General features: G+C 43.4%; 3 protein-coding genes across 3 annotated transcripts in view; all 3 read right to left on the minus strand.

Annotated features, from left to right (window-relative positions):
* Positions 1 to 1,757: 1,757 nt before the first annotated feature.
* On the minus strand, positions 1,758 to 9,695 carry LOC118429773. The gene is made up of 9 exons (XM_035840406.1): positions 9,521 to 9,695; positions 5,920 to 6,027; positions 5,600 to 5,654; positions 5,013 to 5,119; positions 4,723 to 4,840; positions 4,066 to 4,181; positions 3,345 to 3,540; positions 2,586 to 2,730; positions 1,758 to 2,146 (listed from the first exon to the last, which is right to left on the minus strand). The coding sequence occupies exons 2-9, from the start codon at positions 6,023 to 6,025 to the stop codon at positions 1,955 to 1,957; spliced, it is 1,035 nt and encodes a 344-aa protein (XP_035696299.1). The 5' UTR covers positions 6,026 to 6,027; positions 9,521 to 9,695; the 3' UTR covers positions 1,758 to 1,954.
* Positions 9,696 to 12,133: 2,438 nt separating this feature from the next.
* Positions 12,134 to 16,869, minus strand: LOC118428656. The gene is made up of 8 exons (XM_035838766.1): positions 16,771 to 16,869; positions 15,988 to 16,224; positions 14,446 to 14,553; positions 14,031 to 14,207; positions 13,542 to 13,610; positions 13,198 to 13,260; positions 12,946 to 13,045; positions 12,134 to 12,518 (listed from the first exon to the last, which is right to left on the minus strand). The coding sequence occupies exons 2-8, from the start codon at positions 16,217 to 16,219 to the stop codon at positions 12,134 to 12,136; spliced, it is 1,134 nt and encodes a 377-aa protein (XP_035694659.1). The 5' UTR covers positions 16,220 to 16,224; positions 16,771 to 16,869.
* A 4,447-nt stretch (positions 16,870 to 21,316) lies between these two features.
* LOC118428657 (cytosolic Fe-S cluster assembly factor nubp1-like) overlaps positions 21,317 to 22,341 on the minus strand; it is an 18,601-nt gene continuing 17,576 nt past the window's right edge. Inside the window, exons 9-10 of the mRNA XM_035838767.1 lie at positions 22,114 to 22,197; positions 21,317 to 21,629 (exon numbers count right to left, since the gene is read on the minus strand). Coding sequence (XP_035694660.1) covers positions 21,568 to 21,629; positions 22,114 to 22,197 — 146 coding nt within the window. The 3' untranslated portion in view covers positions 21,317 to 21,567. The remainder of the gene's footprint in view (positions 21,630 to 22,113; positions 22,198 to 22,341) is intronic.

The following is a 22,341-nucleotide window of genomic DNA, read 5'->3' on the forward strand; positions in this document are numbered from 1 at the left end:
ATTATATAATGCTTGCATTAATTTCATCCATCAGCCAACATTTGAAACACATTATCTCCAATATTTTGTAACCTGTCGACAGAAATGCGTAGCAACACCAAAGTACAAACGTACAATGACTAACTTACAATGAGGAGAAAGGAGAAAAATGTAAAAGAACATTCGACACAGTGCAGTCATCACAGTACAGCCATCGTTAAAAATCGCGAATCGACCTAAAAAATTTTGCCAAGGTTCCCAGAGAGGCCGGTGAAGGAGGCTAATGTATATGTGTGCCGGATATATCCGGGTTTGGCAGTTTAAGGGTAAAATCTAGTTTTCGACCATTATGTACATTGTACACAGCAGCTGCAACATGACCACATATATTCCGCAGATTGCAGTATGAGATGTACGAAAACGGCTACTAACGTTGTGGAAATGGAAGTCCGATTTCCAAATTCTAAGACGAATATGTGAAGGAACAAAATGTTTCCAACTTAAGTCATTTCTGTGTTGTAAGATCGATCCACAACAAATACAAAGCCAACAGAGCAAAACACTTCCTATTCTTTGTAACATGTTCGTATGCAAAATAACGACAAACAACTGATAAGGTTTAATAGATTTATTTCTATCTATAGAATTACTTACATCTATTTATATTATATAGATGAACTGATATAAAGGTAGCAATACTAAACGCACATTCTTATAAAAAAATGGGAATGATAAAAATTCAATTATAATGACGCTTTCTTAGGCTCTTTTTATGTCCTTTTCGCTTAAACATTTCAAACGCAATCTTGCAGTTCCTATAGCTAACTGGCCAATACTAGTATCCATGATTGCTCTGCTGAACTTCGCGTAGTAGATGGACGGTCACAGGTTTTTCAGTTAGAAACGAAAATGCCAAACAGAAAATACTAAACACCAGCTATATGTAGACATAAGAAAATAATGGCACCTTAAGCACGTTGTAAATAACCCGCGCACACATGAATTCAACACATACTAACTACTTGAACTTGTATTATGTAAGTCCAGGTTGATTTGATTGTATGGATGACGTAAGCAAGCGCATCGCCTTTCGTCCGTTAAGAATTGTTTTTGACTGTACTGTAAACCGTACAAAGCAGACGCAAAATGAGAAAATATATGCCATAAATTGGGAAATACATAATATATATAGAATATCGGCAAACGGGTACTAATGTCTTATAATGCTAGATTCAATTCGAAAGTCAAAGAAGATGTTAAAAAAAAGGACAGTATAATGTTCGCTGTATTATACGCTATGTGATTTGTCATATGTACAACCTTCCCGACCAGTTAGATTTTATAATGAAGGCAAACTTTATAGACCATTTGTTTTTATTTGGAGCAGTGAACACTTATAGAAATCCTCATTGGCGATAATGTGAAAATTAGCAAGTTCAGGGTGTCATAATCTCATCCGTGAACATTCCAGGTCATAAGAACTCACCCCAAACAGCAGCCCGCTATCTCAAGTGTCCAAAAGTCTAATATTTAAACTTTCTGACCGGTGGAAGGTCCCGCAGTCTTCGTGTTTGCCGCCATCTTGGCATCACGTGACCTCAAGTTAGGGACTGACCACTTCAAATAAGGGGTCAGCACAGGCTAAAAAAATCAACCAAAACCTTGTTTTTTGGCCTAATCTGAACGTCTGCACCCTACACTGTCTCACCAATATGAAATGTTTCTAACATTTTCCTGCCAAAAGTCGAAAATAGGCTGAAATACTAGGGTAGTTGCCCTTTGCACGCTCGAATGATATGAGTTTGCAAATTTTGAAACTTGAGGTTTCCAAAGGATGTCATCGATACAATCAGATCAACATGGTCTAATGCATATAGATTGTACATGCGAAAAGTTTGATAAAAATATATGATAAGATTTCGTGTAAAACAAAAGAATATCTGTTGAAAGACGTCATGCAATGTGCCCTTTGACGTCAGACGAATGACACTGACGCATGCCCGTTGCCAATGACGACCCCGTTCGCCAAGGAGACGGACCGGTTGCTATGGTGACGGGTGACGTAAGGGTTTGTCCGGACGGGGGTTTGTGGAGACTTGAAGGAGAAGTTTGGGCGGACCGAGGTAGAACCGGCTACGCTGGGGGTCCTGGAGACTTGGGAAGGGTCCTGGGGGAAACAAGCAACACGCACGGGAATCAGGGGTGGCAGATTTCACACGGAACACACGGACACGCACACCCAAACGTACGCACAAACACAGATAAAAACGCACACACACACACATACGCGCGAGAACACACAGAAAGACAAAAGCTCCTACACGTGACTCTTGAACGAAGAAGATTTTTTGATGACTAGACATGACTACATACACAGAAACAAACACTCAGACCAACAGTTTTGATACGTGATATGTTGTGTTTAAACCTAATTGTGTCTTTTTTTTCATAGTCAATGTGTAAACTGATAAAAATTTTGCGTGGTGAACTGGTAAAACACTTGACCCAGTACATCATCCATATTTCCATCACACTCTTGTGGACAGTAAAGTATAGCGATGATGTGTACATCCTCTTCCCGTAGAGGGCCCTAAGTTGTACCGTACCGTGGGGGCCGCCTGGGCCCGGTAGGAGGCGAGGGCGTGCCTGGCCCACCTCAGCAGCGCCACCCCGTCCCGCGGAATCTCCGCAGACGAACCTTCTGCTCGGTTCAGTATCAGCACCACCCGCGAAAGGTCCCGGATAATGATTCTGTGAACGGACGTGAATTTTTGTAAATGTCTACGTTATAACTACTATCGAATGATGTGAGTGTATACTTTTTATCAATCAATCAATCAATCAATCAATCAATTAATCAATCAGCATATATAAACTATATCAGGTAGGAGGACATGATAAACATGTTGCAACCGTGTTAGAAGTGCCCAGCGTGTTTCTATGGTAATCGTTGATAAGGAAAATATACTTCCATGGCAACGGGAAAGCTTAAACATTTCTGTACTACAAAACGTTATAATAAGAAGAACCAAAGAGAGAAGTAACCTGTAGACGTCGGCGTCCTTGTGTTTCTTCCCGATGTTGCGGAGGCGCCTGAGGCTAGTGGTGTACTTCTGTCTGTACTATAAGACGCTGCAAGACGCTGCAAGACGCTACAAGACGCTACAAGACGCTACAAGACGCTACAAGAGTTAAAGAAGAAAGTAACAAGGATTTTACACCTGTAGACGTCGGCGTCCCTGTGCTCCTCTTGATGTTGCGGAGGCGCCTGAGGCTAGTGGCCTACACTTCTGTCTGTACTACAACGAAGACGCTGCAAGAATTGCTACAAGAGTTAAAGAAGAAAGTAACAACGGATTTTGCACCTGTAGACGTCGGCGTCCCTGTGTTCCTCCCCGATGTTGCGCAGCCTCCTGCGCGCGTCCCCCAGCATGGTGAGGAAGGCGTGCACGTGCGGCCGCAGCTGCGTGGCCACCCGGAAATACTCCGCCTTGTGCTGCTGCACCTGCCGCGGGGTCACGGCCGGGACGGGCGACGCTACAGGCTGCTGGCTGTCTTCCACTGGGCATGGGGTATAGAACAGTAAAAGCCTTTGTTATTTTTTATTGTTTGTTTGTAACTCAGCTACACTCAAGGAATGCTTTTAGTTTCTGTGTTTGTGTTCTTTTTTGTGTGCGTTTTCATTTTCTGTGTGTGTCTTCATTTTCTGTTTGAGTTTTCATTTTCTGTGGCCATGCTCTCTTTGGCTTGTAACAAATGGGTGTGTCGAAATTGGCACAGAAAGTGCGAGTAGTCAAAAAATGAACCTGTCCTTTTGGGCTACCGTACAATTCACATAACATTTAACATTAGTCAGCTGCAGGGGAGTGATTTTTTTTTCCTTTTTTTTACTCCTCCTGTGTGTCAGACAGTGTATGCAGTTTCTGTACAAACTGTCAGAAGGCGTAGTGACGTTATAGAGGGCGCTTACCGTTTGATGAGGTGAGGTCTCGTATTCCTAACTGCCCTGCGCAACAATGTTGAGCAGTTTTGTTCAAAATATTGGGTGAATGAAAGAATTAACAAATGAAAGGCATCAGTACTCACAGAAAGCCGGGTTGTTGAAGCCGTACTGCCCTGATGCGGATCTGCTGCCGTTGCCGCTCATGTTGCTCATCTCCACGTTAGTGGACTGCCAGGCGCGCAGGAAGTTCAGCCGGCCTCTGCGACAACAATGATAATTTTAGGGCTGTTAGTTCACAGTTTCTTTCTGATTACACCTTCAATCATCTAAAGGGAACAGTGGATGGTCTTATCTGGTTAGCAAATCACTTGAAATAACAAGTTTATCGTACACAGCCACAGCATGAAGCGGAACGCTCCAATTTCAAAGCATTAACCAATGATACATTAAAACATTAATATGTATCAAATTAGTTTATGAGCCCAAATTTACAAAGGTAACACAGAACCTTCATACATTCAGAAATTAGAGTGAATTGTTCGTAGGTTTAAGAAATACAAAATAATGTATCATTTTCGGTAGATTTGACTTTGGCAGGGTCACTTGAATTCTGAGACGATCGAGACAATGTTACTTGGTGAGAAAAATTAAGTGGGTACTGAAATCATTTGCAACTTATTGCTAGTGGCCAATTGATCAACATTTTCTCTGCAGTGGCCACCTGTCTATAGTGGCCACATTTCTCCAGTCCCTTGACTGGCCGCTATAGACAGGTTTGACTGTAGAGAGGGAGTCCTCACTTGGTTCTCTTGGTGTACAGACAGCATCCCAGCACCACCGCCGCCGCCACCAGCACCAGTCCGCACAGCACACCGATCACCGCGATGTACCCCACAGGGAGCGTCTCATACTCTGGGTCTGGTACGGAAAGAAAAACACCTATCACTGCGATGTGCCCCACAGGGAGCGTCTCATACTCTGAATCTGATACAAGAAGAAATTAATGTTCACAGGGAGCGTCTCATACTCTGAGTCTGATACGGTGAGAAAGAAACACCGAAAATCTCAGTTTAGCACCTTAGTACCTCACCTGCGCACACCCTCCCCAGGTAACCATCACCTGCCAGGTGAAGACTCTCCTGAGACCTACAGGTGTTCACACACCTGCCGGACGCCGACAGAACCACATGCACACACCTGCAGAGATGAGAGGATTTCATTGATATATATTGTGCAAAACCATTGAATATTCATGCATATTTTTTAGGGTGTAACCAAATAGTACATGTGTTTTTTGATAACCAATAAACCATTAATAAGGAGTACCACGACAGTTTAGTAGAGTAGGTACAAGATGCGCAAGACCAGCCTGTAGGTTTGATCCATTCACATTGGCAAGGACCTCCACTCTTTTCGATAAGTTTGTTAGGATCATTTACGTGCTCGAGGTGTGGTTCTCCTCAAACACGGGACCTCTGGCTTTACATCACATCGGAAAGGACGTCCCTAACCGAAGTTTGGCACTCATTTTCAGCGATGTTCAGTAGGAAAATAAATGCAAAGGGCCTTTCCCAAGGACATAGAATTGAGACCTGCTGGAGATTTGAGCCTAAAGTCTTTAGATTTTAAGTTAACAAAGCCATCTTACACCGTAAAGAAGACAAGAGGACACCTCACCTGCGACATCTGACGGTATCGTAGCACGTGATGCACTGGCCGCCACCACACAGGTCTGTCACAGGAAAAACATTAATTAATGCTACCATAGAAAGCATCGGAGCTATATGATGTAATATTCACAAGGAAAGTGCGACTGCGTAAGATCTATCAGTCTGTGCTTGTATTGGAATCCTAGTCTGTGTTCGTGCGTAAGTATGCAGTTGTCTCTGTGCAGTTTGTTTCTCTGTGTGTGTGTGTGTGCCTGAGTTTGTATGTGTGAACAAAATTGAAAACCACACACAAAAAGATGGAAATCTCCCGTTACCATGGTTACGTACCGTCCGTGCAAAACGTGCCGTCCGGACTGGAGAATCCGCCATGACAGGAACACGTGCCGTTGGCGCATGCGCTGTTCCACCCGCAGTCCGCCGACGTCTCGCACATCACTGTGAACAATGACGTCATCGGTGATTCCTTATTAGGACATATGTACTCACATGACTTGTATCTGTATAGTCCATGTAATTAGCCCTCGGTAGGGTTTGCAAATGGACTAATTGAGGTAAATAAATTATTTGACAAGACTAAAAGTCCCAAACCGACACCAAATTTCCTAACATCAAAATTAGCCAACATAAATTCTAAACCACAGCTCTTGCAGAACAACATGAAACCGGAAGTTCCGTTGCAGTACCGTGGATGGCCGCCGAGGGACCCAAAATGTAATCATTCCCAGTTTTGGCACAACCTAACAATATATGAAACCTATCCCGCCAGTACTGTCAAGCCTACATGATATGAATCAGCAAGATGTAACCTTATACACTGTCAGCTAGATATTGTTTCAGTCTGTCTTATCGGCTTGTGTTACATCTTAACATGTTATTCTACTGCTGTATTAAGGTTGTCGTTGGCTCTGGTTACTCTCCAAGCAGAGGTTAGGCTCCGGCGGTTATTTTAGTCGTTTTTATCTGGCTTTCTATTTTGTATAGTTTCTTGAAGTACGCCAGCCAAAGGTTTTGACAATACAAGATACAAAATAGAAAGCCAGATAAAAACGACTAACAAAACGTAAAAAAAAAAGCCGGGGCCTAACCTCTGCTTGGAGAGTAGGTTCTGGTATCTTCAGGACGTTTGGCCCAGAGGTCTTGGGTTCGAGGCCCGTCACGCTCGATCTTGTGCCCTTTGGAAATACACTTTACACTACCTTCCTTACTCCACCCAGGTGTAAAAATGGGTACCTGACTTCGGTTGGGAAGGTGAAGTTGGTGAAAGGAAAGGGATGGGCTATGTCCGTGCCCTAGACGTAGTAGATAACAACGTACTGTCCTAGGCCTCAAAAAAACTATGGGACTTCCTTTCCCTTTATAAAGGTCGTGGCTGACTCCAGGAAGTGAAGTGCCAGCCAGCGGGTAATGGATACCGACTCGAGCGAACAAAGAGAGCAGGAAATAAACAAACATAGCCGAGACTTCTGTAAACCTTCTGCTCCAAATAACTGACACGAGGATCATTAGGGCGTGGAATTATTCCGGTTTGAAACGTTCTCGGGCGAGGAGATGAGTTTCCTCTCTAATCTACATCAAAGTTTCCTTTATGATATCATCTCCTCACATTTGGTTATGGACAGAATGGCCTGCAGGTACATTTTAAAAAAAGCCTTGCAGATGGCAGTTTAACTCAATTTCCTCCTTGGCTGGCCTTCGATTTAGGTTTTTTTTGTGTTTACGTTATGAATTATTTTCTTTGTATACGTATGTTAGTCATGATTGCACGCGTTTTTCTTGTTGCTGGTTCGAGTTCAAGAGCTACGCAGGCTAATCTAACGGCAACACTGAAACTACCAGTGACCAACCTGACTCCGCACAACCCACCCCGGCCTTACTAGTGTTACTGTACCTAATGGTGTGTTTGTACAGGTAACTGTAGCAGAGCTGTATCTGACAGACACCCAGCCACAGGTGTCACCGTCTCAGTTAGACCATACCTTACGTCTTACGTCTGACAGACTCCCAGCCACAGGTGTCACCGTCTCAGTTAGACCATACCTTACGTCTTACGTCTGACAGACTCCCAGCCACAGGTGTCACCGTCTCAGTTAGACCATACCTTACGTCTTACGTCTGACAGACTCCCAGCCACAGGTGTCACCGTCTCAGTTAGACCATGCCTTACGTCTCGCAGTGTGAGTGCAGCTTTCATGTATCACACACGGAGCGGTACGTTTGGCAAGGTGTCGCCGCTTTCGGCGTTGTTTGCTAAACAAAATCACCGTGACGGTTGTACTTTCAGTGAGTCCAAAAAGGTAACTACCTTCCACACAAACATTTTGTATCGCCAAGGCACGTTTACGCTTTACTTCGTTTGACTGCCCCCCCCCCCCCTACACATACACACGCCAGTTGACAGAAAACCTATCCATGTGGCTTTAGCAACATTTCAGTTAAGCTAAAACATTTCTGAATGACGTCCAAACGTACCTGTCTTCAACCACGGTCTGTTACCTCACGTGCGACTTGCACACCTGGTGAAGACGACACAAAACCTCACCTGCGGCGAAGCCAGAAACGTCCCGTTACCACCAAGACGCGCGCCGCGGCGTACCTTCTTTAAGACTCTCCCATCCGTTACACCAGGTCGGACACACCCGAGTTCCCTCCCCTAACACCGCCGCCCCATTGTTCCCGCGCGAAACCCGACCCGCCGGGAATTGTACCGCCTTGTGTCACGGTTTTGTACCTCCCTGTTCCGACACATACCAAAACATCGCACCCTAAAGCCCCGGTCACAAAGCGCGTACGATTCCTTGCGATTCCTTCCGATGCGCAGGATAATCGCAGTGCGACGTAAGTCGGAAGAAAATCGGAAGCAATGGTTTAAGTATATAAAGCCGTGGTCACAAAGCGCGTAGTGGATCGTACGATGAGGTCATAAGAGCGTGCCTGTGTCAATCGCAGTGAATCATAGTAAATCGGGGAGCGTCGTATGGCGAAAAATAGAGCTGAAATGGATTTTGAACATGTTCAAAATTTCGCTATCGTCGTAAGGTTTTATTTGCCCCCATAGTAGAGTTCATTACGGCAATTTTTGTCTACTGGTGAGGTTATAGATTTATGACTTTTTAGTATGTTGTGATGGTTTCAGTTTTACCTGATATTGTCGATATTGACGAAAAGGGGAAATATATCAGTCGCAACTGCCACAGTCGCAACCAGAGAACAGCGCGTCACGCACAGGTGATGCAGACGATAGTTTGATCGCTTCATGCACGTGAGTTTATAATTAGATCAAACCTCAGCTCTCGTCGGTCTTGGGTCAGTTTACCATAATCGTAATAACCATGGGGACAACTCGAACATAAAGGCAGGCTCTATGAGTCGGAAATATATATGATATAATGCTTATCATTTGATTTTTGTATGATGGCATCTTTTTGTTGATAGCATATCATGATACGATCTTCGAAAGAGCCTGACACGTAGAGCCGGCAAGCAGGCCGAGATAACCATACCAGTACTCACGCTTGATTTGAACTTTTGCTTGTAATATTGTTGTCATGGTCTTTTTTAATTTATTTTTTACAGTTAAAGATATTATAGGAAGGTATTTAACAGCTACGTCCACATGTTTGTTGGTTAAATAAGCACAAAAGCGGTCAGACGGCTATACAAAGAGACACAAGTGAAAAATCGTGCGACGCTGGAAAAATTTTGAACACCATCCGATGCGTTGCGATGGCTTGCGATGCTTACGATTTTGTTGCGATGTACTGCGCTCATCGTACGATATGCGGAATAGTCCATCGCAAGGAATCGTACGCGCTTTGTGACCGGGGCTTAATCCAGCCTCGCCCCTCCACATAATCCCCCAAACCTGTCGGGAGTTTCTATAACGGCTTCAGCAGCGGTACGCGGATCAAAGACGCGGGTCTAGCCTCACCTGTGGTACGGACTGCTCCACCGGGACTTGCTGCCCACCCGCGCGGAGAGAGAGTAGAGTGTTTGCCGGGGCGCTGTGCCTGGCCGCCGCTGAATGGTGCCGAGGGATGGAGCACAGGTGTTCCGTTTCCACTCGGCGCCGTGTTGCGAGTTTGGGCAGCGGCGCATGAGGGCGTTTCGCGCGGGTAAGTGCGCGTGACAGGTTCGAGCTGATGTTGTGTGTCGCCCCCCCCCCCCCCCTTTCCACTAGACGGCGATCGCGATGCGCTCTCACTGCGACCTACATAGGATACGTGTAACCTTCACTTTCACACTAGGTATATTATCACAAATCCCACACATAACAGGAAAGGTGGGATCTTTCGTCTTCCACTGTCTTCGAAAAAGGAGTCGAACCCAATAACCCAGGACCTGGAGTTAGCTTTTACTAGTTGAAGCCCCGAGTAGACACCATTTTTTTACTTTGTCTGAACCTCTCATGTTTCCTGCAATTAGCCCACGGGCAAGAATTTGAAAAAAAAAAAACATTTTGTCTCTCTTGTCTAGTTTTCTTTCTTTTTTGATTTTGTTATACCCCCATTAAAAACGGGGCAAGAATTTGCAATAAACATTATTTATTATTATATATAACGTAAAAGTATGACTGAGATCTAAAATACAACAAAACACAAAGTGTAAAGCGATTCGTTTCTTTTCTATTGAATTCGTTGGGCAATTTGTCAAATTTTAGGTCACAGAGAGAGCGCGTTGAGAGGGCCGTCCTTGTGGAAAGGGGTATAACGGTTCGGAGCCCCAATGTTTACTCGGAAATCTTGTTAGAAGAAGTAGAGTCCACTTACAGGCATGCCGTATCGAACCGAAACAGGCTGCGCTCTTTTCTTTAGCAATGCAAAGCCGGTGTTTTAATTAACTGTTACGTTTAACTTACTTTCCACGCGCGTGCACACATACGCACACAGACAGACACATAGGCAGGCACACAGACAGACACACACACACACACACACACACACACACACAGACACACGAATTGCAAAAAAAAAAGTTCTTTACCCCTGACATTCGCTGAACGTTTGCACCCCCCATTTGACGGGGATGTATTGTGTACATATTAACGAATGGGAATGTTTACTGGGAAATAGTGTGGAGTCCACTTACGTATGTACACAACATAAGCCTTCTCATCTGGAAGTGGTGTGTTTAACCCAAAGTATCGCACGAGTGTTTACACTGTAACGTTACCGTTAGAGTAACAGTAGAGTACACTTAAAAACTCGCTTCAACGGTTGAAAAAGGTTACAGTAAGAATTGCTCACTATTTCATTCAAGCGTGTAAAGCCGGGGGTTTATTAGCTGACGGATACACAGGAAATTAAAGGGGGATAGAGAGAAAGAGGGAGATTAAAAGAGAGAGGGAGAAAAAGAGGGAGAGATGAAGAGAGAGAATGAAGGAGTGAGAGAGAGAGGGAGGGGATAAAGAGAGGTAGAGACAGAGAGAGAGAGAGACAGATAGTTACAGAGAGAGAGAGAGACAGAGACAAAGAGAGAGAGAGAGAGAGAGAGAGAGGGAGAGAGAGAGAAGGAGACAGAGACACAGAGACACACAGAGAGAGATAATACTAGTTTCCGCCAGTTTTTGTACTGTTTAAGTCAGGGCAACGTTGTTTGTTAGATTTTATATAAACTCGGTCGCTCGTCTTTCAGTGCCGGCTAATGCACTTACAAAGCGTGCGTGTTTTTTCGTCTATTGTATCTCGTGACAAACGTACCATACATGTGGTGAGTCTAAAAATCCCATATTTATAAAACTGAAAACCATATCTTCCCCACACCACTGAACAGAAGCTACACCGTACCGTCTCAAATAAGGGCACAAATTAAGACGAAAAGCCCTCAAGACTTAGATAATCCTGGGATATTTGAGTCGGAGAGGATTTACGAAAATCCCACCGTATAAAAGATGTTTGTGTAACATGAGAGCCACCTGACGCAGAGCGGACTCGCCTTAAGAGGACTTTAAGTGTCGACTTAAGGAAGTTTCAACGCCTTTTGTTCTCTCTTAGGTGAAAACAACCGAGGCTTGCTTCACGAAGAGATGGTTCAGGGTAAGCCACACATAGCTAAGGCTGGCTACACCTTAAAGTAACCGTTACGCCCGACAAGGAGGTGTTCAAGGAATGTTAACAAGTTTTCAACCTGAGACGAAAACATTCTTAAGGTATTAGAAAAAAAAAAAAACATGCCCGATGTCATGTACCGCTTACTCAATAACGACAGACCATTTGGGGTAGTCTGTTATTTGCTATAATCTTAAACGTTGCAGGAATTTTAGTTCACCGGAAAGCTGACATCACATAAAAAAGGTACAGGTAGTCCTATAGCATTTTTAACGCCACAGGGGTTGGGTTCTTATTCACTGTTTGTTAGTTTGTGTCTAACTCTAAGGAATGGTATTGAAAGGTGGAGCCCAACTTTCTACTTCGTAATATCATTCAAAGCTCTTGGAATATCTAAATAACAAATTGATTACACTTTCCTACATTCGGCATATTTTTGATCTGTGAAATAGAAAATTTTCACACGGAATCAAAGGCATTTTTTCAGCTTTTCGTTACTAGTCAATTTCTCCGTATATAATGTTCTCTACCGACCCCTCAGCCTCACTTTCAGTCCGACCGGGCCTTGCAGTGACGTCATCGGCACTCTCGTACAGCTCATTTTCCGTGAAGCCTTCGTCATGGTTTTGATTGACAGATGGCTCAGGCGATCTGTTCTTAGTCCGGTCACCGCGTCTGGGTTTTGCGGCTTTCTTTGCCCTTCCATCGTCAGGAATGGCGTACAGGTGTTCATCACTGGGGTCACCGACCTCGCCATTGGCGACGTAGCGCGCTTCGAGGCTGGTCAGCCCGACACCTCCGCTAGGAGACGCGCCTGCACGGCTGCCCAAAAACTCGTGTGCACTTGCTTGTGTTGAACAGCGGGATTTTGAGGCTGCATTTCTGTGTAAGAAAAATTAATTAAGGTTTTTTTTCAAGGCTTTATTGCAAATTCATGCCCATGGAGCTAATTGCAGGTGAAAAAAATCAAATACATGAAGTGATTAAAAACAGATAAATAATCTAAATTGTAACATATGAAGATTAACTGATTTTATGTACATACAGAATATCAAATACGATTCTAAACCTACATTACCATTGCGGGGTTTGACTTCTTCTTTGAAAAAAGTTGAAAATGAAATGTCCCACATTTTCTATGATAGATTAACAGAGCATAACCTGGTTTTCCGTCATAATTCTATGATCGAAATGCATCTCGATCCAGCTATGCTTAGTAGAAAAGCTTTAACCAGTAGGGTGGCGACAAGTAGGACATATGGCATGAAGTGTCGATTTAGTTTAGTGAAATGACATGAACAGAACGCACCTTTTCCTTCTACAGACCACCACAGCTATGGCAACCGTCGCTATGACAACCAGCGGCACGGCCACGCCCACGGCTATGAACGTCACAGTACTTCCGGTCCCTACAGGAAGTTATTACAGATTCGAATTCTATTAACAAATTTAAAAAAATATTATTTCATGACCCAATTATAGTATTGGACCATTAAAGTTGTTTTTAATCAGATTTTTCCAATACGAAAAAAAATCAGACTCAGAAAAATGTTGCCGGTACCTTCTCCTGTCTGTGCGGCTTTAGTGGGCGGGTTCAGACTATCCTGGGGAGTTGAACTTTCTTCTATAATAATAAAGAAATACATCTGTGCGTTGTCTCTATTACAATAATGCATTGATATGATCATCAATATTTTAGCCATAAATCATATTTTCCTTACGCATAACAGCAAAACGAATTATGCAACCTCTATATGGTTTGTAGCTTTTGATTTCTACAACATCATTTTTGGCGTATAATTAGAAATACTGGACATTACCTAACAGCTGAGATGGTCGTAAAATAGAATACTATCACAATGCATGCATCTGGAAATGTACTCTTCAAATTCATCTTGGTCTTACCTTGAGTCGGCAAAGAACGGTGCATTTCTCGGGTGGAAGACAGGGTGCTCGAAATTGTTGTCGTTTCGTCTTCAAGAAAAAGGGAAAGACAAAAACATCCTCAATTGGCTTTCTGAACCTCATAGTCGATTGGGTATCGACTCACATATTGTTCTATCTGTATAACATGACGTCACAGAATCATAGGAGTCCACATTCCTTGACAAAAACTGGAGTTGGTTAGGCTAAAATGTAGGTAAGTCAGTTGGAAATTACAGTTCAGGTTTTATCCAGACAAAAAAAATCCTAGTAATTCTAGACTATCTCTCCTCTGAAGCTCACCTTGACAGTACGCTCACGTACTGTCTTACAATCATCCCTTGGCAGAGACGGGGGACGCCATAGGCTTTCTGTCACTCATGGTGCACCACTCATCGAGTAGTGATGGATCCATGTGATCCAAAACAAAATATCCTATTGATTCTAGGCGATCCCTCCTCTGAACCTCACCTTGACAGTACGGCCCAGTGTCGTTGAACTGTCGGTCCTCCTCACACTTGACCCAGACGAGCTCCCCGGTGTCACAGATCACCACTGCCGTCTCACCAACACCCACGTGACCTACGTACGGGGCAGCTGCAGTACCGCTGGTGGGGGGCAGGGGGATGGCGCCGCAATGGTCGATCTCTGAAAACAAGAATCATGTGTTTATTGAGTAGGGAACATGTTTGCTTCTTCAGTGGTTTTACATAGTGACTAAACCACACAGCAGTTAGGTACAAAACATACAGGCTGTGTATGATCCACTCACACCAGGATAGACCTCTACACTTTTGGATAAGTGTGGTGGGTTTTTTAAGATGCTTCAACGTGATCGAGGTGAGGCAAGAATAATGACCTTGACTGACGTTACAAGATTACTGACCTTGACTCCAGAAGATGAAGCGCCCCCTAGTGTCCCTTCCGCCATCGGACTGGAACTGCACCCAGATGGCGCTACCCGAACTCGCAGGTACATCTGGGATGGTGTCACCTGTGAACAGTCATTCCATAAATGTGCATGTGTCTTCACTATTTACCTCCATGAAATGTCATGGAGGTTATATTTTACCCAGCGTTTGTGTGTGTGTGTGTGTGTCTGTCTGTCTGTCTGTCTGTCAACAAGATAACTCAAGAACGGCTGGATGGATTAGTTTCATACTTGGTGTGTTGGTAGGGTGCGATGAAAGCTGGAAGTGATTAGATTTTGGGCTTCCTAGCGGCTTCCCTTGGTACTGCAGCGCAACTTCCGGTTTTGCTATCTCGTGTTCTGAACACGCTATGGTCACGATTTTAGAGTATTAGATAGCTCTTGTGCTCAGGAATAAGTGAAAAAAGTTTGGGCCCCCCTAGCGGCTAGTTTGGGGATACCAGGGGCATTTTTGTCAAAAACTTCTGAAGACGATAACTCAAGAAGGACACAACGGATTTTCATGATTTTTGGTATGTAGGTACCTTAGACAATGTTGTACAAAGTGAAATACTTATTATGCATAATAGGAGACATTTGCATAATTAATGAGAATATTCTATCATAGCAGTTTTTCTATGTATCTCTTGTCCCAGATGTGATATGGTCTTGACATTTGGGTGGTAGATAGCTTTCAGTGTCATGACAAAGTGGGGCAAGTTTCAGCCCCCTAACATTTAATTTGGGAACTGCAGGGGCATTTTTGTCAAGACATTCCACAGAGGATAAATGCAGAAAGGATTGAAGGATTGGCATCATATTAGGCATGCGGGTACCTTAGGCAAAGATGTTCGTAATGATATACATGTTATGCAAATGAGGAGTTGATTTGCATAATTAATGAGGAAATTGTATAATTCCGTTGTTTTCAATAACTGGACTTTAATAAAAGTAACAGATGTTCATTATGATAGGTGGAATATAAGCAGATACCAAATATGGTAATGAGGAACTTATTTGCATAATTTATGTAAAAATTGCAAAACTGCTTTATGATTAATAATGGGAATTTTATAATTGTGACATGTGTACGTTAGTCAATGCTGAACAACGCCATGCATGAATTATGTTAATGTGTTAGTCAATTGCATGAAATTTACAAAAGCTCTAAATTTTCATGGAGGTATGAGGTCGCCGAACTCTATTTCTTTATATTTATATTTATATTTAGCGTTAATATCAGCATTATTGTATGATAGCATTAGCACCGTAGCTGTAGTCGTATATCATGATACTTTATTTTCAAAGTTCTAGTGTAGTTGTATTCAAATAATGAAAATGAAAAGTGAAACATAATATACTATTAGATACTAGAAGTTGACACATAAATTGTTATCGATTACTGTTATGTTGCATTTATGTACGGGGTTTCCCCCCAAGGATCTTTGAAAAATGCCAGGCAGGCGACATGAAACCCGAGTTATAGAAAAATAAACAAACAAACAAACATACAAATACCTGTCAGTCCACTGAGTGTAGCGAGGTCCTGTGAGTCCTCTGTGCCGTCTCGGATTGTGAGGTCACCTGAGGGCAGGTTCAAAAGTTCGAACCGTAGTTTGACGACTTTGTCGTCTTGAGCTTGTATCGTCCATTCACAGGACTTCGAATCCGGGTACAGCCCGGGGAAGTCCGGGGAATACACGTAGTGCCGGGACCCGTTCAGGTTTTGGTCAGCACATGGTCGGCCCATCGAACCTTTGGGGTTTTAGACAAAGTAATCGTTATTGGCACAACAAAAGTAAAGCGACTTTCGTAAAGTATTCTGGTACTTTAGCATTGTATACATACATACACGTGAATACAAAAGGAAGCAAACAGGTATACATAAAAATATGAATGAATCAACATGTTGAGTTTAGCATATCATTCACAGTGCTGGTTTAAGGTTCCTTGACTCTCTAGTACACAGTAAAGTTTATCTCCTCATAAAATGTACTTAACGTTGCATTTATTAATAGGAACAAATGTATTTATTTTTGGGCACCAAAAGTGTGTAAAGTAAATGACTTTAAAAGTGAGCGATCTGGGTTAGTTTCGTGCATCACCCAAACACAAAACTGTATCTCTGTTATATTCTATCTGACTCATGCCTCTTCCCTCATGACCTCAATGAAAAGCGGCCCGCATGCCGATTTGAGCTTTCATGAATAAACAAAGGTTCAAACAAACAAATCTATGTTAACATTTGCATAAAAAAGATAATACAATTGTGTATCTACAGCCAATAAGTTACGGTCTTACTTTCGTAGACTTCAATACGCCAGCTTCCTCCACAGTACTGTTCGTTATCCCCATTACACCGTTGGCCACACTCGGAAAAAGGTTTTTCTCCGTATTTGCCAAAGTCCCCGGTGCAATGGCCTAGTGGGTAGAGTGTTCGCCTTGCATTCGGTAGGTCGTGAGTTCGATCCCCGGCCGAGTCATACCAAAGACTCTAAAAATGGTACATGCTGCTTTCTCTGCTTAGCACTCAGCACTAATGAGGAAGAGTATGGAAGTTAAACACACATCACTACCAGCGGACCAGCCCCCTGCTGTAGTGGCTTGCACATGTGTGGCCCAAGGGCTTCGAAGTGGGGATGGGCGCCACCCTACGCGTCTGTAGATGCATGGGCAAACTTTAACTTTAACTTTTTTAACCTCGTTGTTTCCACAGAAGCACTCTCCTGCATATTCCACCCCGGCGTACTTATAACCACGACAGTGCTCTAGACAAGCCTGAATGGTCAGGCTGCCTGGTCTCCACACGGGACCACTGAGCGCCCTGCTGCTCGGCCAGCCGCTGTCTTCAAAGCAGCCATAATATCCAGGAACTGTAGAATGGTTATGCATGCAGTGTGTAAACAAACCGGGCGAGCAAAGACTGTGTAAAAGTATTTTTAATGTTCTTACGTAAACAATGGAGGAATAATCTTTCTTAATATTTTCCGGAAAAATTGTAAAAAACGTAAAGATATAGGGTTATAAATAATTTATCTATCTCAACAAGGGAAGTGCATCTAAGCATATCTATCTATCTATCCGTCTGTCAGTTTATGCTGTGTGTGAGCGTGTGCGTGAAAAGTCAGCCAGCAGAAATGGAAGGGTTGAAAGAAGAGGCAACAAACAAAGAGAAAAAGAAAAGGAAATGAATTTGATTTAAATAGATCCCAAACTCACAGTTCCAACACTCGTAGGTGAACTCCAGCCGCGCCTCCCCCTGACAGGAGTCCCCGAACACATCATCTCCAGCACGAACGGTACAGGACGGCTTGTCTCCGCACTCCACCTGTAGCTTCTGTAAGGTACCGGGAGACTCACACGTGTCGGTCCAGTACCGGGCATTGGTGATGTTCAGCCGCTGCACCAGGGGGCGCGGACACTCTATTGTTGCTTCCTCACCTTCATCTAGCTCCACTGGGTGGGAAATTAATTGATCAGTGAACAAATAAATCGTCAATCAAACAATCTATATATCAAGGGGAGGCGACACATTACTGGGTAGGCAGTCATTCAATGAATCAATCGATCTATCAATCAATCGATTAATCTATGAATAACCATTGCAGAAGCTTCAAATCAAATAGTGATTAGGATTCTTTCTCTTAAGGTGCACACTCACTGCACTTGCGTCACTGCTTTGTTATTTTCTCCGTTTTTTTTTAATAATTCACATATTGCGTATTACGTAAAAGTATGACTTAGAAGACGAAAAAGTACACAAAATGTAAGAAAGTTCGTTCTTTATCTCTGAAATTCGTTGAGTATCTTTTGAACCCCCAGTGACGCAAGCTTGGCACAAGTGCAGTGAGAGTGCATCTTTACGCAGAGTCAAACGTGCGTTCTAAGGCTCCGCTTGGTGGAATCTGAAAGGACATGGGTTCGTTTCTGCGTAGGCGAATATTAGGATTGTATTCATTGTACCACGGTCAATATTGGCTAAAGGTGGCCATGTATGATCAATGAATCAATCTATCAATATACATAGAATACAAGTAAGACACAATTCTTACTTAGACTGGACGTTTTCATCTAGCTGCAATAAGTTGACAATCAATCGATCAATCATTAAATGAGATTTGTGGACCACACATGATCACAAAAAGTCGGAAAAGCTTTTCACGATACCCTCTGTATTCTGTTTGCACTTGCACTTGACCTTTGATACCATACGTGTTGTTGTGAGTGGGTCAATAAATATTTAGACGGTCGTCAACAAAAAATTTGCATTGACGTTACATATATAGTACGTAGTGTCTTATATAGTGACTTTCAAGTAACCTTTATTAATTCTGGTTGAAGCACATGGGGCTTTGCCGTTAACGTTAACGTTAGCTAGCAGTAGAATACACACCCCCATGAAACTCCTTCAGCTTTCCCCCCTATCCGTTCACCTTTTCCCCCGGACTTCCTCTTAACCCCCGACGTACTTCATCTGTGCCCCCGTCGTTCTTCTTTTCCCCCCGTGTAATTCCGCTTTTCCCCCGCCCTTCCGCTTGTCCCCCAATGGCCGCCGTCAACCCGAATTGCACGTAGTCGACACGAAAATCGTTCAGAAAGTCACAATAACGGCTGCGCCACGAAACATGAAATAGCCTATGCTATGGGAAACATTCCTGACCACCTCTCTGCCCAGTGGCGTTGTACAAATCGCGCCCAATCTTGAGAGTGATACATGTTTGATTCGAGTTCGACTCGCTACGGATGGATGTTCTTCTAGATAAGTATGTTGAGTTCTCATATGAATGACTTTTATAGCTATTGCTCAACAATCGCACAAGGTACAATGTGTGGCAACCAATAAAAACTACTAGCTATATAGACAATATTACTACGAGGCTACCTACAAAATGAGAAAACATTATCGATAACAGTACAGTTATTTATTTGAGGTTCCCTCATAGACGGTGCCGCTTGCTTCACGTATCTATCTATCTATCTATCTATCTATATCCGTCCGCTTATACCGTCGGGGGTGTCGTGGGGAGGAGGAGAAGGCGGTCCAGTGCTAGACGTGTGGCCTGTTGGGGTGTCAGTCCATGGGTGTTCAGGGTCTCTTTCACTCCGTCGATCCACCGGCGTCGAGGTCGACCTCTGGCCCGCCGTCCTGACACTCTGGTGTTGTAGGCTCTCAGGGACGGTTGATTGGGTGACATCCTGACGAGGTGCCCGAACCACTTTATCTGTTGTCGGGCGATGTAGTGGTTGATGTTGGTGGCACCAACCATTCCCCTTATCACCTCATTCCTGATCTTATCCCTTCTGGTCTTCCCTACTGTTCTCCTTAGGCACCTCATCCCACAAGTCACAAGTTTCCTCTGTTGTGCTTTGTTGAGAGTCCAGGTCTGGCACTGGTAGGTCAGGGTGGGTATGAAGATGGTGTTGATCAGGCTGGCTTTGGTGTCCATGGGTATGTTTGGATTTCTAAAAAGGGGGGGGGGGGGGGGGGGGCTAGTTGGTAGCTAACCATGTTGGCCTTCTGAATTCTGGTTTCAATTTCCTTATTGTACGTATTGTACCTGCAATCTTCGTGGCCCTTGAAACAGCTGAAAGTTGAAAGATACAGGAAAATCTACCAGACTGACTATGCTGGCTGTTTTAGCTCGGGAGAATAATTTGCCAGGGGAGTTTTGCTACCAGAGGAGTTGGCCGGTTGTGTAGCCCTCCGGAGGGAAAACATGAACCTAAACGTGGACTGACTCAGCTTGCCAAGTTACCGATTTTTCCCCGAATTCAACGGATCCCCACACACCCATAGGAATGCCTGATGGAGGCCAAGGAGAATCAGACAAAAACAGAAGTTCTCTTACCTGTTTCGGTGTGTATTCCTGAAGTCCCTACTGCCGCCAAACTCAGCAGAAGGAGCGCACAAAATCTCTCTTCCATTTCGGCTTACTTAAAATTTCAGTAATCGTAATAAAGAAGTTGCTTTGTCCTAATGTTCTGGCCTACAGGGGAAAAACCTTGACGTCAAAACGTGTTTTGCGCTGGAGCGTTACTTTTACTTCCTGGTGTCGCGATGCATCTTGGGATACAAGATATCTTTGTGGCTTCGGAGGTGGATAGCCCACTAACTTCGCTAGATGGCGTGCATGCACTGCTGCAACTGACGTCACGGAAACGACAGGTGGAAACCAAGGTGAATGTCACACACAATATGAACTACGGTCACCCTTTAATAGTGCCAAACCATATGTTTGTTCAAGTACAAGATGGTCTTGAGGTTTGTTGACTGAACATCTACGGGTTCTAGGTTTAAATCCCATGGAGACCCCAATGTTGTGTCTTTTAGCTAAGAAGCAAGGAACTGACGAAAGTTCTTAGGTGGAAGGCGTCTTATGATCATTCCCTCACTCGACATAGGTTGCTAGCTTTGATTACAGTTTCCAGTACAGATAACAAAATGAAAACACTGGACTTGCAAATGGTGTACAAGTGCAGTTTAATAGATACTTTATTATGTGATGTACTGAAGGTTAAATAGAGGTTGAAAAAAATCTAACTATGTTCTTCTCACATCATGTCAAGAGGTAAGCATTGGTTTACTGACAGGATGGAAGAAAATCCCATAAAGGATGAGAATAACCATCCTTAGAACCAGGGCTGCCTCTAGCTTTGGGTTTTTCCATCCCACTCATTGTTTGGGAGCCCATGTTGTTGATTTCCCTTTTAAATCATCTTAAACTTATGAAAATTAATTTTCATCAATTTTATGTATTGAAGTTCAGATTTTTGGGACGGATAGGGTTAGACTTTTTTCCGTCTAGACAAACCAAATTTCCATCCCAGGACAGAGGGATGGGTCATGGAGGCAGCCCTGCTTAGAGTTGTTCTTTCATGTGTTGATGACTGTTGACTCGTGTGATTTCAGATACTCCACTCAGAACAATTCCCTTGTTGGTGTACATGTATGACTACACTTGTCATAAATCACACAAGAAAGAGATAATAGTTTACTGAGATGGCACAATAAAATGTAATCAAGGATGAAAAAAAAACATCCTTAGACTAGTTAGAGCTCCTCTATGTTTTGATGCATGTTGACTTGTGTAACTTCAGCTACTCCACTGGATTCAGAACGTTTCCCTTGTTGCTGTGTGATGAACAGAACTCCTCCACTCCTGTAGAAACAGGGATAGAAATAAAGAAATTTTAGGTAGATTTGATCCCAATTACTGAACATACAGCAACGTATTACACAGGATAGCCAAAATAGCTTATGTAACATATAGGATTTCTTCAGATACAGTTTCGGTGGTCCTTCCTCAGTGTAATACTAACCAGTGCAGCTAGGTGGAGCTGCAGTGAGAAATTGGCTGTCCCAAAGTTCAGTTCCTGTGGGCATCCCACAATCCAGCTGCCAGCTAATCAGAGAATAGGCCTTCAAAAGTTTCAATTTTGAAAAGGGATCTCGTATATATATATGGTAAGCTCATTAATATTTATAAGCAGGGCGGTCAGGAACTGATGGTGACGGTTGAGATAGCAGAGTACAGACAAGAGGCAATTTGCTGGGAGAATGATGTAGACACAAGGCCACTTACTGATGACCCGAGATATACTCTGTTATGACTTGATGCGTGTACCGTATGACTTAAGACTTACTCTGTATAACCTCCTTGTAAGCCTTTGCAGCAGGAGACTCGGGCTCTACGGACAGGAACGACTTCCCCTCATCACAACACTTTCCTGCAACAACAAACATAAAATAAACACACAAATAAAAATTTGTTCTGTTGGGAAGTCCAGGAAGATCAGTGGTGTGCTCAATTTTCGTTGATCAAGTTTTTCCTAAATCACCACATACACCAGTTCTTCGCGGCCTACAGATTG

This window comes from Branchiostoma floridae, chromosome 13 (genome assembly GCF_000003815.2).
Source record: "Branchiostoma floridae strain S238N-H82 chromosome 13, Bfl_VNyyK, whole genome shotgun sequence".
Taxonomy (NCBI): Eukaryota; Metazoa; Chordata; class Leptocardii; order Amphioxiformes; family Branchiostomatidae; genus Branchiostoma; species Branchiostoma floridae.

Coding starts and splice junctions, on each gene's coding strand:
- LOC118429773 (XM_035840406.1), bottom strand. CDS start 6,025: ATGTGCGAGACGTCGGCGGACTGCGGGTGGAACAGCGCATGCGCCAAC. Junction 3,541..4,065: donor CTTCAACAACCCGGCTTTCT/GTGAGTACTGAT, acceptor CCCCATGCCCAG/TGGAAGACAGCCAGCAGCCT. Junction 2,731..3,344: donor AGGGACGCCGACGTCTACAG/GTGCAAAATCCG, acceptor GTCCGTTCACAG/AATCATTATCCGGGACCTTT.
- LOC118428656 (XM_035838766.1), bottom strand. CDS start 16,219: ATGGGCCGACCATGTGCTGACCAAAACCTGAACGGGTCCCGGCACTAC. Junction 13,611..14,030: donor CACTGGGCCGTACTGTCAAG/GTGAGGTTCAGA, acceptor TTTTTCTTGAAG/ACGAAACGACAACAATTTCG. Junction 13,261..13,541: donor CCGTTCTTTGCCGACTCAAG/GTAAGACCAAGA, acceptor TTATTATTATAG/AAGAAAGTTCAACTCCCCAG.